At 36.8% G+C, this 14192-nt stretch overlaps 1 protein-coding gene across 1 annotated transcript; it reads right to left on the minus strand.

Moving 5' to 3' along the window:
* Positions 1 to 1401: 1401 nt before the first annotated feature.
* LOC129236879 (alkaline phosphatase) lies at positions 1402 to 12359 on the minus strand. Its single transcript, XM_054871152.1, has 5 exons — positions 12004 to 12359; positions 3260 to 3783; positions 2372 to 3192; positions 1904 to 2205; positions 1402 to 1836 (listed from the first exon to the last, which is right to left on the minus strand). Exons 2-5 carry the CDS (start codon positions 3728 to 3730, stop codon positions 1703 to 1705), a joined length of 1728 nt encoding a protein of 575 aa, XP_054727127.1. The 5' UTR covers positions 3731 to 3783; positions 12004 to 12359; the 3' UTR covers positions 1402 to 1702.
* Between the last annotated feature and the right edge of the window lie 1833 nt (positions 12360 to 14192).

Consider the following 14192-nt stretch of genomic DNA (forward strand, 5'->3'; position numbering starts at 1 on the left):
GAACATTATTCCGCACTGAAATACGTACGGATTTTTTTATTAATTAATTAGAAAAATTTTTATAAACAATTAACGGTTCCATTTTAGACGAAAAATTCTACTTTTGACTTCAAACATCTGCAAAATACACAAATTTCAATATTTCTAAAATCCCGTACGTATTTCTACAGCTATACTCACGTCGATTGAGAAGAATGTTTTTAATTTGGTTTAGGTGGACATTTACGTCAGTTGTACTGCTTGCCGTGAAGTGCCTTTTTCGCAGGGCGCGTTCAGAGATTCACTCCAAAGGCGCCATTTTGTAATATTTTTCAATAAAAATATTTGTAATTACACTTAAATACATGCTTAATAATATACTTAAAAAGTTTTTTCCTGGCACCTTTCTTTCAATGTAAAAAAAATCCTTAAAAAACTGCTTTTTTACAGTAGCTAGAGTGGCGTAACCCCTTAAGGCATTTTTTCTGCTTTCTTAGAAGTTACACCTGTAAATGTAGATATCTCCAATTTTAGAACCTAAAACACCCGCATGGGTCATATATTATCATAGATAATAGTTTAAACGTAATACAATGCGTTTGTGCGTGACACATCGTCAATTGGTTCTGAATTTATTCATGACCGACCATTGAAAAGAATTGATTTAATCAAAAGAAGCTATTACGACATGCAAGGCCTTTCTAAGCCGTAATCGGATTCACTAGGAACAATAGGCTCATACAATTGTTGCTGCAGCAGCTTGAGCACTCTGCTTACAGGTTTGGGAAGTGCTAGAGGAGTGACAGCCCTTGGCCGGATATAAATGCAGTTCGTTGCGGTAACTTAGAACCGACTGTCATAGGAAAAAAAGTTAGCTTACAGAGCTCAGCTAGATTAGAGATATTATAGACCAAGCACTTGGAAACAAAGGAACCAAACACCTCTTCGGTTATTCTACAATTCTATTCTATTCTATTCAGCAAAAGCAGATCTTGGGTTTTCTCGGACGTAAAGAGAACTCAGAACTTCTTGGAGAACTCAGCTCGTGATGATGTACACACATAAAGCGAATTTAACGGGGAAAGTACTATTTAAATAATAGACCATTTTGTTTATTCTTTGAATGAAACTTCCAAACCTAAACCAGAAGGGTCAAGAAGTTCTTTTAGTTTAAATTTCTTGTCAACACTCCACTCAGTAAGTTGTGTCGAGATGAAGTTGGAACCAAATAGCTTTAACTTTCTCGACCCTAATCGAGCCCACCATGCTGAACGAAACACTCAGTAATCTAATACTGCTATCTTCTCTTCGAAACTCTTCTTAGAACAAAATTTTACTTCAGAAAAAGAGCAACTACGTTTTTACATTTTTATTTTACCTTTCTAGGTATTTTTCTTTTTGGAAATTGTAATACTATTAATTTAACATAAAAATAACAGTGGCATATCACAATAAATAAATAACGGGTTATTAAACTAATTTACAAATCTACATACATATCTATATATTCATATATTCTCGCACACTTAGAGTAATTACTATTCAATTTGCGTTTAAAAATGTTAGTTACTCCGTGTCTAATCAATTACTAAAAATTTAAGTAGAATTACGGTTATACGAGTACGCATTGTTTATTTAAATTCATTAGCATTCGCTCGTTCGCATGTCCTTATCAGCTTGTATATGAGCATCAACCCAACAATTAAGCTAATTTTATCTTATACTATAACGGCATCAGATCCGCCAATGACTCAGCAATTGTGCTATCGCGGAAGCGCCCGATACGGAGGGCATACGAAATGACGTGCGCCACATAGCTGTTTTCGTGCACGCCGTGGAACAAATACGCCATGGCGCCTGAAAGAAAAACAACAAGATTTTCAAAATTTGGCGCTTTAACTTGGATTTTTGAATGCAATCCTACCCATGGCATGTATGGTGACATCGGAGCCGCCATGCAAATTTTCGTCGGTGTTTATGGCCGCCTGTTGCGTGTATTCCCACGCCGTAGTATCCTTGGCGGATGGATCTTCGCGCCGGCCATTCGCATCAGGTTGGAAACCCTTGTAGCTGGTGCCATAGGTCAGTGTTGTATAAGGTGTGCCCTCGGTCTTTGAGTTCGAGGCAATGCCCAATATGTCAGCACCCCTTTCCGGATGTCCATTTATAGTCAAACTATGAGAATGATCAGCGGTTACGATGATTAGGGTTTCGTCCATTTGGTGACTGTAAATGGAGAAAGGAATTCGGTTTAATGAGTGATCCAGAAATAAAAACGCTTGAGGTACTGAACGGGCATATGCTCGTTATTTCTTATGCTTTCGCGCGCTTTACTACCTTCAAGCGTAACGCCAAAACTTGTACCTATCTGCGTTCTAACGCTTACACCTACCCCATCTCTTGCACCGCTGCCTCGACGGCCTCATTCAATGCCAACGTCTCTGATAGCGCACGCCTGGCGGTGCCGCGATGATGCGCCTGATCAATCATGCCACCCTCAACGACTAGCAGAAAGCCCTTATCTTTACTCTTAAGCACTTCGAGCGCCTTTACGGTCATGTTGCGCAACGATGGCATGCCCGCGTCGCTGCGATCGCGCTCGTGATCATATTTTAAGTGACCGTTTGCGAAGACGCCCAGCACATAGTCGACCGAGTCACCGTTCAGCGAGTTGAGTTCGCCATTGTTTTGCACCACTGCATAGCGTTCACCGGCTTGTTGCTTGTGCGTTTTCCAGTCCCTGATTAAATTGCGTCCGTCTTTTGAAATACACGCCCAAGTGTCTATTGGATCTGCAGCGTTTTCCGTCACATTGGAGACCAGCATTTGGCGGCCGCCACCCATGATCACATTTATTTTTCGACCCGTTTCGTCCTCCACCAATTGTCTCGCTATATCCCTGCAGCCCTCTTGCTGCGCTTCCGCTGACATTGTCGCCTCGCATTCCCAACGCCGATCTGGGATATGCGCATACAAAGCGGCCGGTGTCGCGTGCGTTATGCGTGTCGTCGTCACTAAACCTGTTTTTATGCCATCCACCTGCGCCCATTTCAATATGGTCTGCACATGGTGTGTGGGGTCCAATGAAGCGCTGCAATTTTTTAGCGGGACGCTGGAGTCGACACCACCAGTTTCATAGTTGACCTTGACGCCACCAAAAAGAGCCGTCGCGGTTGAAAATGAATCCGGCACCTGTTTGTCGGCACAATACGTCTGTAAGGAGCATAAAAATGGTAGTGAAAATGTAAAACAGACACCAAAACTGCCAGCATTGTCTCACCTTTAGTAAGCCCATGTGGGGAAAGCGTTCCCAACTCAATAGGCCTTCCTCTTTGAAACCGTAAATACGCGTCGCTGTCACCGTATTCGGGCCCATGCCATCGCCCACAAAGAGTATAACATTTTTGGCACGTCGCCGATTAATCTCGCGACTCAACGCAATCTTCAACTCTTCAATGCCCTTCTCGTACCACACTTGCTGTTCTTGTGGCAGTTTTACATTCCAGAAGGGTATATCCTCGCCATCAGATACGTCGCTAGCCATTTCGTAATGCACCAAAAAGCCGATGCACATAATCGTGAAAAGTACGCTGGAAAAAGTTACGGTAACGATGAAAATTTTCGACTTGAACACATTGGGTTTGGGCGGATTGGGCTCCTCGAGCGAATTCGTGAAAGCATGACTCGAGTCTAGGCTGTCCATTTGTACCTCGATACCATCGTGTGAGTTGGGTAACTTAGTCACATCCATGCCGATGGCAGTTATTCTGTGGCGGAGATGGAAGATGGAGCTTTAGTTGACGTCTGCAAACCAAAAGAAGAAATGAAAAATTAGTTGAATAAATCTATAATCTGTAATGATTGTTGCGCAGTTTATTCAAACGCTAAGACTGTGGGCATTCAAAAGTCTGCTAAAACCCCTTAGCTAAATTTTTCTTCCTACAAACTTAATCAGCCACTACGATAGCTTCAAGTGTTTTTGCTTTGTGAAGCTGTAAATTTCTTATCAGTAAATACGTTTAAAATATTTACTTATTTATATATTACCTTTGAAGTTTTTAATCTTTATGATGCCGCGAGCTTAATTTTAGTACGGAAATTGAGACACAAAGATAATTTATTGATAACAAGTTTCGGACCATAAAATCCAGGTGAGCAATGCATAAGCCAGTTGTCTTTAACTCAGTTTGTTCTCAGATAATCTGTCTTCGGAAAAGATATTTATCGTCGGGACTTTTTCAAATCTACAACACTTAGATATGAACCACTTACTACATTAATTGGCTGAGCTGATGAACGTTCTTTGCTCTTGCTAAAACGAATGGAATTTTCATCGGAATGGCTTTTACAATTGTCGTCCTTTTATAAATATAGTTATAGCTATCGACTCTCAGATGGAGCTTTAGAAACAGTCAGGAAACATTTGTTGTTGTTTTAGTAGTTCACTAAATCCTGCCAGTGCAGCGTAGTCACCGATCATCTTCGTCTAACTAATCCAATAGTAGGCCCAGGAAACTTGTGGTTTCGATGGGATGTGTCTCAAGGGAGAGGTGTGTTATGTAAGTGATTTCAAAGAGGCATGTGAATAGATGGTTATTGTCGCATGGGACACCTCCAATTATCGGGTATATGTTGAGTGTGTCACGGTCAATTCTGGATAGGTAGGAGTTTAACCTACTGCAATATCCTGAACGCAATTGTACCAAGATAACGCGGGTCTCACGAGGCAGCTGAAGCTCTTCGTCTGCAATGGGTGGTTGTTGGACTCCGATAATGGCATTCGGGGGTCGGGAGTTTAAAAAGCTGGTGAGAGTCTGCCGCTGAATGTCGTTTAATTTCTGTCTATATACAGTCGGATCCAGTAGTTGCAGTCGTGTTTGGTCCTGGATCTCGTCGATATACTCGAAGAGATGCCTGCTGACTCGCCTGAGAGATGGCTCAGGTTTTAGCAAATATTCCTGCTGTAACACTCAAGTAGCAATTGCTTGCTCAGCATTTGAACGGGAGCATAGAAGCCTTATTTCGAAGGCGTAACGTGGCTGTCCGGATAGTAGTATTGTGACAGGTCTGGAGCTTTGTCCACTGCGAATTACTAGTACCGGGCGACCAGACGGGCGCAGCGTAATTTAGTACCGACCGGCCAATTCCTTTAAATGTCGCCAGCAACATTTCTTTGTCTTTGTCCCAAGTTCTGCCCCATGGCAGTCAGTTTTACATACCGGAATGGCTCGAGTTTTTCCCGGCCAAGGGCTGCCGCCCCAGTAAACTAGGACTATCTAGTGCGCCGAACCTCACCCCTCGTTTATTGTCACTCGAGTTACTCCTTGCAGCAAGACTGATCCCATTACTTCTCCTTAGCGCTGAGATTGAGCCTAACCTAAGACCTAAAGTGTATTTCTGCCGCGTTTGGCAAAGACGGCCCTACCCAAGCTGCCACCTTAAAACCTGCTCAGCCTTAAGACATACTGTGGCCAAACTGGCCCTCACAGCCTCTACCTCGCGTAATGCACTGGTGCAATCTTCTAGCACCACCACTACGGTTTCTCGGTTTCTCCCTCCCATCTACACCCCCCACTGCATACAGGTGCAATGAATGACTTTTAAATAAGCAATCAGGCAAAACTCGAAATGCGCCACATTTATCGATAGCGAATATTAGATAACCAACAGCAGCTGATCGAGATTTGTTAATTGATAAAAACCGGCAATTAGTTATCTGATTAAAGTAATGTGTGTTATATATATATATTTCTATATGTGCATACTTATTGGTTGATTAATAAATAAATAAATTTGCGATTATAATAGCCGCATGTCAACTGCTCTTAATTACTCACAACTACCCAATTGCCTTTAATAGGCGTTACTGTTTTTCAAGTTATCTGCACATCTACTAAAATTTATAAATTATCAATTGGTGTTTGGAACTTGTCTCACTATTGACTATAGAAACCTACTCGCCAAACAATAAAGAACCATTCAGCAATATTTATTTTATTGTATATTTACGCACGCTGCATACCGTCACCGTCGCCATCTCTACCATAACAGTGCGTTGACATTGTGAAGTGGAGCATATCGTTTTTTGCATAGCACGTGATTCTTTCAATTTTCCATCGAAGTAATAAAATTTGCTATATTTTAAGACTTCCGTCAAAATATTTCGGAAAATGTTAAGATTTAAGTCTACAAATCTCATTATTTATTCCATTGATTTTAGACATTTTTATGCAGGCCTTTTAAGCTCAAGCTCTTCTATCATCTGAGGTTATTCGCTTGGAAAAAATATTAAAAAAAAATTAGTTTTGCTTATAAAATGCTCGATTTTTGAAGGTGCTGTCAAATCGCTCCAGCTCACGCAAATCTTAATATTCTTTCGATATACATTATACTATTATGCATTTGTATGAGTGACAGAGAACGTTAATGTATAGAGAAGTCTCACGAGCTACGAATAGTGTGAATTGTCAAAAATGAAATCTGACCGCGAAAACTTTTTCACCTCGCTCAACTCGACAGCGGGGAACTTCTTAACAGAGTTGATTACAGGCAATTATGTACAAGCAGAGAATGTTAATGCAATGAGAAGGAGCAAATGTTAAAAGAGCTTTTTTCGAGTTCTAATTTATAGATTCATAATAAGGTCATTTCAAATTCAACTTTCCTGAAGAGGTCGGAATTGCAGATATTTACCACGCGAGTGATGCGAGTGGAGGGTTTCTATATTTACTTACCACGCTAGGCCAAGAATTCAGATATTTTCTGCGTTTACCATACTACTGAGGACGTTCATAAGATTTTTCGGCACACTACTAAGGAAATCGAAGCGAATAAATTTGCGATTAAGAAGGCCGCGCGGTAGTTAGTTTGTGGTGCAGAAGCTAAAGTCGGCGGAGTTATTCGTTTTGTGTTTTTGCACGTATTTAATTCAGGTTCAAGTCCTGAAGTCATATTTTTTTCTTGCACATTTTTTTTTTACAATTCAAACCAGGAAAGTTTGGTAAAATTTTTGAGTTTATTTTAATTAAAATTTCTTTAAAATACTGTTTTTTGTATTTTATAAATGGAAATTTCTTTTCGGTATAAAATAGTTCATACTGGATATGACCTGATTTTTATATAAATCAATCAAAACAGAAAATATGTACATATGTCTATAATCTATTTCATCAAATCCAAATTATATTGATGAGAAAATATCATTCTAATATCCGTCCAGAAAGCCAAACGCGCATACACAGATGCATATGCATATAATTACGCATACAAACTTTCAACTAACGCAGAATATGTACATATAAAACTGCGAATCGAATAAATGAGTGATTTAGAAAAGATCATTAATAATTGTAGATTAGCGCAATCGTGAAAGACGTGCATTAACATTCTCTGGTACAAGTATAGTACATAGGCTCTGCTCAGTGTGATTGATACTTCTCTATACATTAACGTTCTCTGCAAGTGAGTTTCAAATTATTCGCGCTGTAAATTCCAAAGTGATTTCCCTCTCAATAAACCAATTATTGTGTTCATTTATTAAATATATATTTTATTAAAATACTAGCTTGAACCCGCAGCCCCGCTTGCGTAGGAGTAGTTTTGAGGGATTTAGGATATGTATATAAAAGAATTACAAACAATAATTTCATAGAAAATAATTTTTTATTAATAACCATAATATTACAATACCCGGCATCCGTTGCTATGCCTTGAAAACAACCAATCAGAAAAATATCGAGCAAAATTATTAATTAATTTAATTTTCTATCTCAAACCGTTTTTGAACTTTGCATTTGGGTCATAGTTGGACAGCTTATGCGGATTATGAAGTCTAGAGTGTACTATAAATAGTGGGAAATAGGAAAAACTAAGAGTTTTTAGAATGAATTTTAGCAAATATTCGATTATTAGTGACGAATGAGAGTAGTGGCGCGGCCTGGGGACTGTGGGATGGGAGTTCCATCATAAAAACAGGCCTATAACCTTCATTGGGTGAAAATATAAATGTATACAAATTTTTACGTCATTTGGTGTTGTCGTTTCGTTTCACTTTTATAGTATAGATAATAAAAAAAAATTAATTCTTTTAAAATTTATTTAAAATTTACATAAAAAAAACTTTCTTTTAAAATTTATTTAATTTTTTTTTTAAATCTTAATTCTTTTAAAATTTTTTTTTTAAGTTTTTTAAATTAATTTTTTTTTTTTAATTTTTTCAAATTTTTTTTTTTTATATTCTGTTTTTAATTTTTTTCTCAATTTTTTTTTCTCAACTTTTCTTTGTAGTTCATTTTGGAACATATGTCTTATAAATCAAAGTTTCTTTGTACAAAATTTATAAAAGTTCGACAAATTTTGCTCGAAATTTCAAGCTATTAAATCAGAATTTTATAAAAAAATATGAGTCCAAAGATGCATAACCACTAAATTTTACTTTAATAAAGTGAAAGTTTCAAATGGCTCAAAATTCTCGTTGATAATTGTCGTTTGATAATTTTTTTCCTGACGATATTGCAAATTTTCTCCACATAAAAAATTTCGTGCATTCGTTATATGGAGAAAATATACTAATAAATGAAGTAGGCACGCCCAACTTTATTATTATTTTTATTTTCGTTATTATTGTAGCCTAATATTTTTAGTAATTTGTAGAGAACGACCGAACTTCGGCTTCAGATTCGTTTTCGGTTTCGGCTATTTTCGGTAACAAAATTTCAGTTCCGCTTCGGCCAAAGAAGAGCCGAGCGTTTCTGTAAGCTTTTTTTGATAAATTTTTTTTATCAAGTTTTAGGTTTTGTAAAATTTGTGGAATACTAGTAACAAAACCCACATTTTTTTAATTTATTAATTTCTTTGAAATTTCATTTGCTCATCGATCGGGTGAGCTGTAAGTTAGCTCTGTAACGGTCGAAACGTCGATAATCTAATGTTTTTACATTGCAATATCTAAGATGGATAAAGTTAATCATTCAATTTTGTTTTTGAATTACTTTTTTACCATTTTTTTTTGTTAAAAAAATAACTGATTATTTATTACTTCAGCCCTTTAAAATTTTCGGTTCGGTTCGTCCTTAAAATTCGATGTTCGGTCGTTCTCTAATAATTAGTAATATTTTTACGAGCCCAAAATTTGTTTATCATTGAAGTGTAACAATAGGCAAAGCGGTAGAAATAACACTACTGAAGCCTGATGAGGATACTTCATTACATCAAATTATTAGACTACTATCAGGCTTCAACTGTGGGAAAATCGCCACTTCTCCTCATTAGGCTTTATAGGTGTAGTGACATCCGCAGCAGCAACTTTAACAATTATTCTTCTTCTTTTTTCAACATAAATTAAATATTTATAACATTTTTATTTTCGTGATTGCATGATTGTTTGAGCAATTGCCTTTTGGTAGCCAAATGTAACAATTTTTTTATAATTTTTACCAAAGTGCGTTGTTATTTTGTCAACTTTACACATTGCTCGTTATTTATTATTTTTTTAATATCAAAACTCGACTAACCTTTGTGCGGGTTTAACAGATTTCAACTAAAATAAGCATACACACAAATTTGTGAAGAAATTTTTTGTTTAAATGTATGTGTCTATATGTATTACTGCTAATGAGATAATAACACTAGCCGCTTAATAGCCTCAACAATTATATACATATATATATATATAATTGGCGCGTACACCCTTTTTGGGTGTTTCGCCGAGCTCCTCCTCCTATTTGTGGTGTGCGTCTTGATGTTGTCCCACAAATGGAGGGACCTACAGTTTGAAGCCGACTCCGAACGGCAGATATTTTTATGAGGAGCTTTTTCATGGCAGAAATATACTCGGAGCTTTGCCATTGCCTGCCGAGGGGCGGCCGCTATTAGAAAAACGTTTTTATTAATTTTTGGTTTCACCGAGATTCGAACTAACGTTCTCTCTGTGAATTCCGAATGGTAATCACACACCAACCTATTCGGCTACGGCCGCCTCAACAATTGGTTATAGTAAAAAACAAATTTTTAGATTGGTTAAATTAATCTAGTTAAATTTATTTTTAAAAAGAAATCAAATCTGCCATTAAGAGTTTTTTTAGACTATTTTGTGCTTATTCAAATTAAGTTATAAAAGCCTCGATTGGTTGTGTATTTTAAAATAAATCATAAAAATGAATATTCATTTAGGTATGTGTTTAGGTTAGTTTATGGTTATTTAACTTAAATTGAAAAACTCCAATATACTGATTCTTAAAAATAAACGCAGCTGGCGCCATCTAAGTGTGAATTCCGGTTTGATAGAAATAAACGACCGACCCATGGTGGTGTTCCATTGACGATGGGCGAGAGTGAGGTGTAGCGCACTAGACAGTGCTATTGGGTCGGGAAAAACCCGAGTCATTTTGCTACATTCAACCGACCTTCAATCCTTAGGAACGTTACCAGAAAGACCCAGATTTATATCCTGCCAATATCGGTCACTTTAGCAGCAATTCAAAATTTTATGGGGAATTTTTCATGCCATTACTCGTACAAAAGCAATATCCGACTTATCACAGAGTCACAAAGTAGATTTATACAATTCATATTTGGAATGAAAATATTACACAAATTCGCAAAAGTGGAAAATGCGAAATGCGCGATGTACTCAAAATACCTTGCGTCGGCAACATTTTTAATGTTTGTTCTAATGAAAAAGAGTGCTGCAGGATTACCAAATCGATTTATTTCCTAAAACTTTAACAAACAAATAATTTATTGCGGCTTATTTCGTTCTCGGTAATAAGATAGAGTATTCGTTCGCGCGGACTATTCCGCTCTTGGTGAAAAGAGAATTTTGGTTCGCTTTGAAATTTGGGCCATGGAAATATTTATTCACCTATTAAGTATAATAATGTTATAATTAGTTTTTTAAAGTAAGTATTATTGTCAATGATCTTGTGTAGAATTTCACGAAGATAATTTTTGTGGGTCATTTTAATCCCCTAGCTACCCTCTCTACAGATCAATTTGATCTTTTTTTAAGAAAGACCCAAAAAGTCCTTCGAAATGGGTAAATTTAGCACAAGATGTTCTACGAAAATATTTATTAAAAAATGGATAGTTTTATTACTTGAAAATGTAAGCAAAGTTGAATTCTTTACTATCTGATAATATTTATATGATTTATAAACAATAATAAAAAAAGTGGCACATTTTCAGAAATAAATCCAAGCCTGTAAATAGTCAATCAGGTACATACTTATTTAGAACAATTAAGAAAGCAATTAAACAGCAAACACACATTATAGCAAGGAAGGGAAAATAAGAAATATGTAAGTAAAAATATACCTACACGCATATGTATGTGTGTGTATGTATGTAATTAGAGATAACTGAGCAGATTTAATGATAAAAATGTATTTGCAATAAATATTTATATTATGGAAGCAAAAACAAAACACAAAAACGTTAAAGTATGAAATTCGTTAAAGGCCTTTGGATGGCAGTGGATTTTATGCGGCGCTTTACAAATCCGGTGCGCTACCCACTTGTGGTTTTTTGCTGGGAACACATTTCTTGTTGCTGTTGTACCTGCATAAATATTCCCAATGCATGTGTGGGCACTGTTGCTGGAGCGGCAGTCCTTGGCCCGATATAAATCCGGATCGTGCCGGTAACGTAGAACCGACTGACGTGGACAGACTTTGAAAGGTTGCAAAAAATCGTCACTGTACGATTTCGAGTGACACTGGAGATATATAATATATACAAAAAGGTTGCTGTTCCACGCGAATCATAACCATACGAAGGGTGAGGTCCCTTAATATACATGCACGTACGTACATATGTATGTGGAAAGCTTAAAGCATTTGCTTTCAACTTTGACACACATATGAAAATTTACAGAAATAAAGAATAACCAAAGTAGTGAAGAAAGATGCACATTTTTACTTTGAATTACTTCCGTGTTTTAGCTCTTCCTATGCCAGCAAAATTTTGGTTAATTTTTCATACTTGACTATTCCTCCACCGGCAAATGCAGTATTTTTTAGATCTCACCTTGCTGCTGCTGCTATCGCCGGCCCGTTTGCTGAGTTGTTGGCAGCACGTTTTCAGCTAATTTACTTAAAAATTCTAGTTTTTTCTTCCGTATTTGGTACAAGTTTAAGATTTTGATTGCACTTCACCTAATTATTTCACTTCCTTTCGTCTGTACGTTTTTTTGTTTTCTGTTAAAACATTTTAATTTATTCCATACTTTCTGGTTCTTGTACACTCAGCACGACTCACAAATCAAACACCTTCTTGTTCACATGTGTTGGTATTTCGAATAATTTTGTTCTTTTCAATTTATTGAGTATTCTGCTCCACCAAATACCGAAGATAATAAAACGCACAAGCATACCGTCACATCGCCGCGCTCCAACTGAGCCGCTTAAATTCTCAGCATCTCATATAAAACAGCAAATGATTCTAATTAAAGCATAAAATCGAAACAATAAGCAAACTAGCTGGCACAACAACAACAAAGCAAAAGAAAACTTTACTGCTTCTCCACGTTTTGTTTTGTTGTATATGGTTTGATTGTTCTCTACACGCGCTCGTTCAGCATTTTAGAGCAGCTGGCGCAGGTCGTGATGGAGCTCATATAAAAATTGTTCTATCTTCTGCATAGTATTCGTGAGCGAACTAAAGCTTTCTCTCGCAAGAGCACAGCAGAGTTGGTGAAGCAGAAAAAACTGAGCGGTGGCGACGTGGTATTTCAAATTACTCACAATCAGTGCAGGATAAATTTTGTGGAGGTGTACGTTGAGAGCGAGTATTAAATGTTACTGCCTATCCCAAGGCGCAATTTCTACTGAAATCAGTGGGGCTCAGCTAGTTTTGTGAATTTCACAATGCAAAGGTTAAAATTTATAGGTTGGCACGCACGACTGTGTCTATATACATACATAGTTTTAATTGCAGATTTTTAAATAGTAAAATGAAATAGCAGCAGCTGCTTTCTCCAGCATTTTCCAACAGCATAGCGCTTCAATAAAGCATTTGCACCTGGTCCTGTTTTTCGCTAGCAATTTTAATTCGATAAGATCCATTGTATTGCGAGCGATAAGTGTTAATTAGCAGTGGTCGATGTGAGGTTAATATTTCGTTCAAGTTGAAACACATTCGGCAAAGTAGTTTTTAAGCCACTGAGAAGACCTGCTCTACCTGGACGAGTTAAATCATTTTTTGTTAAATATTTCAACCTGGCTGGCAGCCTAGATCAGTCTCTGAGAGCCCCCGCTCTACCTGAATGAGTTAAATACAATTTTTTTTTTAATATTTCGTTTTCAGCTTCACCTAGCAATCATCCTTGATCGCCACCTAAAATCGAAAGCCCCTTCAAGTAAAGGGACGTGGACAGATATAACTTTGTTTTGAGTCCCAAAAAAAAGTGTTTTTCTGAAACTTGCCATTTTGGAAGTGCGTACTGCGTTTTTTTTTTTTTTTGAAGATATACACAGTACTTTTTCAGATAATTCACCATATATATATTACAATAAAAGTTAGCAAACCCCGGTTACTACAAAAAATTGTACTTCTTCCCAGGAATACCTCGAGAAACATCTACTTTAACCAACGCGTATTTTTTTTTGTTTCAGCTAATTCTGTTGTGAGTTACGATGCGCTTCGCAAAACAACTTTTTTTTTAACGCGCCACCGGAGATCCACTATAACTCGTCCAATTTTTAATACTTCGCAGTAAAAATTTAGTAAATTATTGTTCAAATGTTGCACTATTCTATGAAGATTTACTGAATAAGCTAACCAAAAAAATTCTTTCAACTGCTTAAGTTTAAGTTTTCAAGTTTCCAATTGCTTTTCATAGTAAGGTCTCCGAAAGATCTGACTTTGTCCGAGTTATAGTCGCAGTTTTAGCTACACAAGAGACTGTTGTTGTTGGTGTAACAGCAGTTTTGGAGATAACTGCTGAGCTAACAGTCCTGGACCGGAGATATACATAACTGAGCGTCGTTTCGACCTACGTACGGCACTGAAGGTTCTGCTAATTTCTATTCGTAACTGCAAAAAAAGTTTCTTTTTATATTTTTGGAACAGCAGCTGACTATTTTCTTACTATATTATACTTTCGAACTATGATCTTCTCAACGATGAAACTATTTGATTAAACAAATTTCTTACTAAAATAAGCATTAAATTTTACATTTTTAAATATTCTTTTTATTAAGATTCGTTGACATTTT

This window comes from Anastrepha obliqua, chromosome 2 (assembly GCF_027943255.1).
Source record: "Anastrepha obliqua isolate idAnaObli1 chromosome 2, idAnaObli1_1.0, whole genome shotgun sequence".
NCBI lineage: Eukaryota > Metazoa > Arthropoda > Insecta > Diptera > Tephritidae > Anastrepha > Anastrepha obliqua.

Excerpts from the sequence above, each read along its gene's own strand:
- LOC129236879 (XM_054871152.1), bottom strand. The coding sequence starts at position 3,730 with ATGGATGTGACTAAGTTACCCAACTCACACGATGGTATCGAGGTACAA. Across the intron at positions 2,206-2,371 it reads GCAGCGGTGCAAGAGATGGG|TCACCAAATGGACGAAACCC; the intron begins GTAGGTGTAAGC and ends CTCCATTTACAG. Across the intron at positions 1,837-1,903 it reads TGTCACCATACATGCCATGG|GCGCCATGGCGTATTTGTTC; the intron begins GTAGGATTGCAT and ends TTTTTCTTTCAG.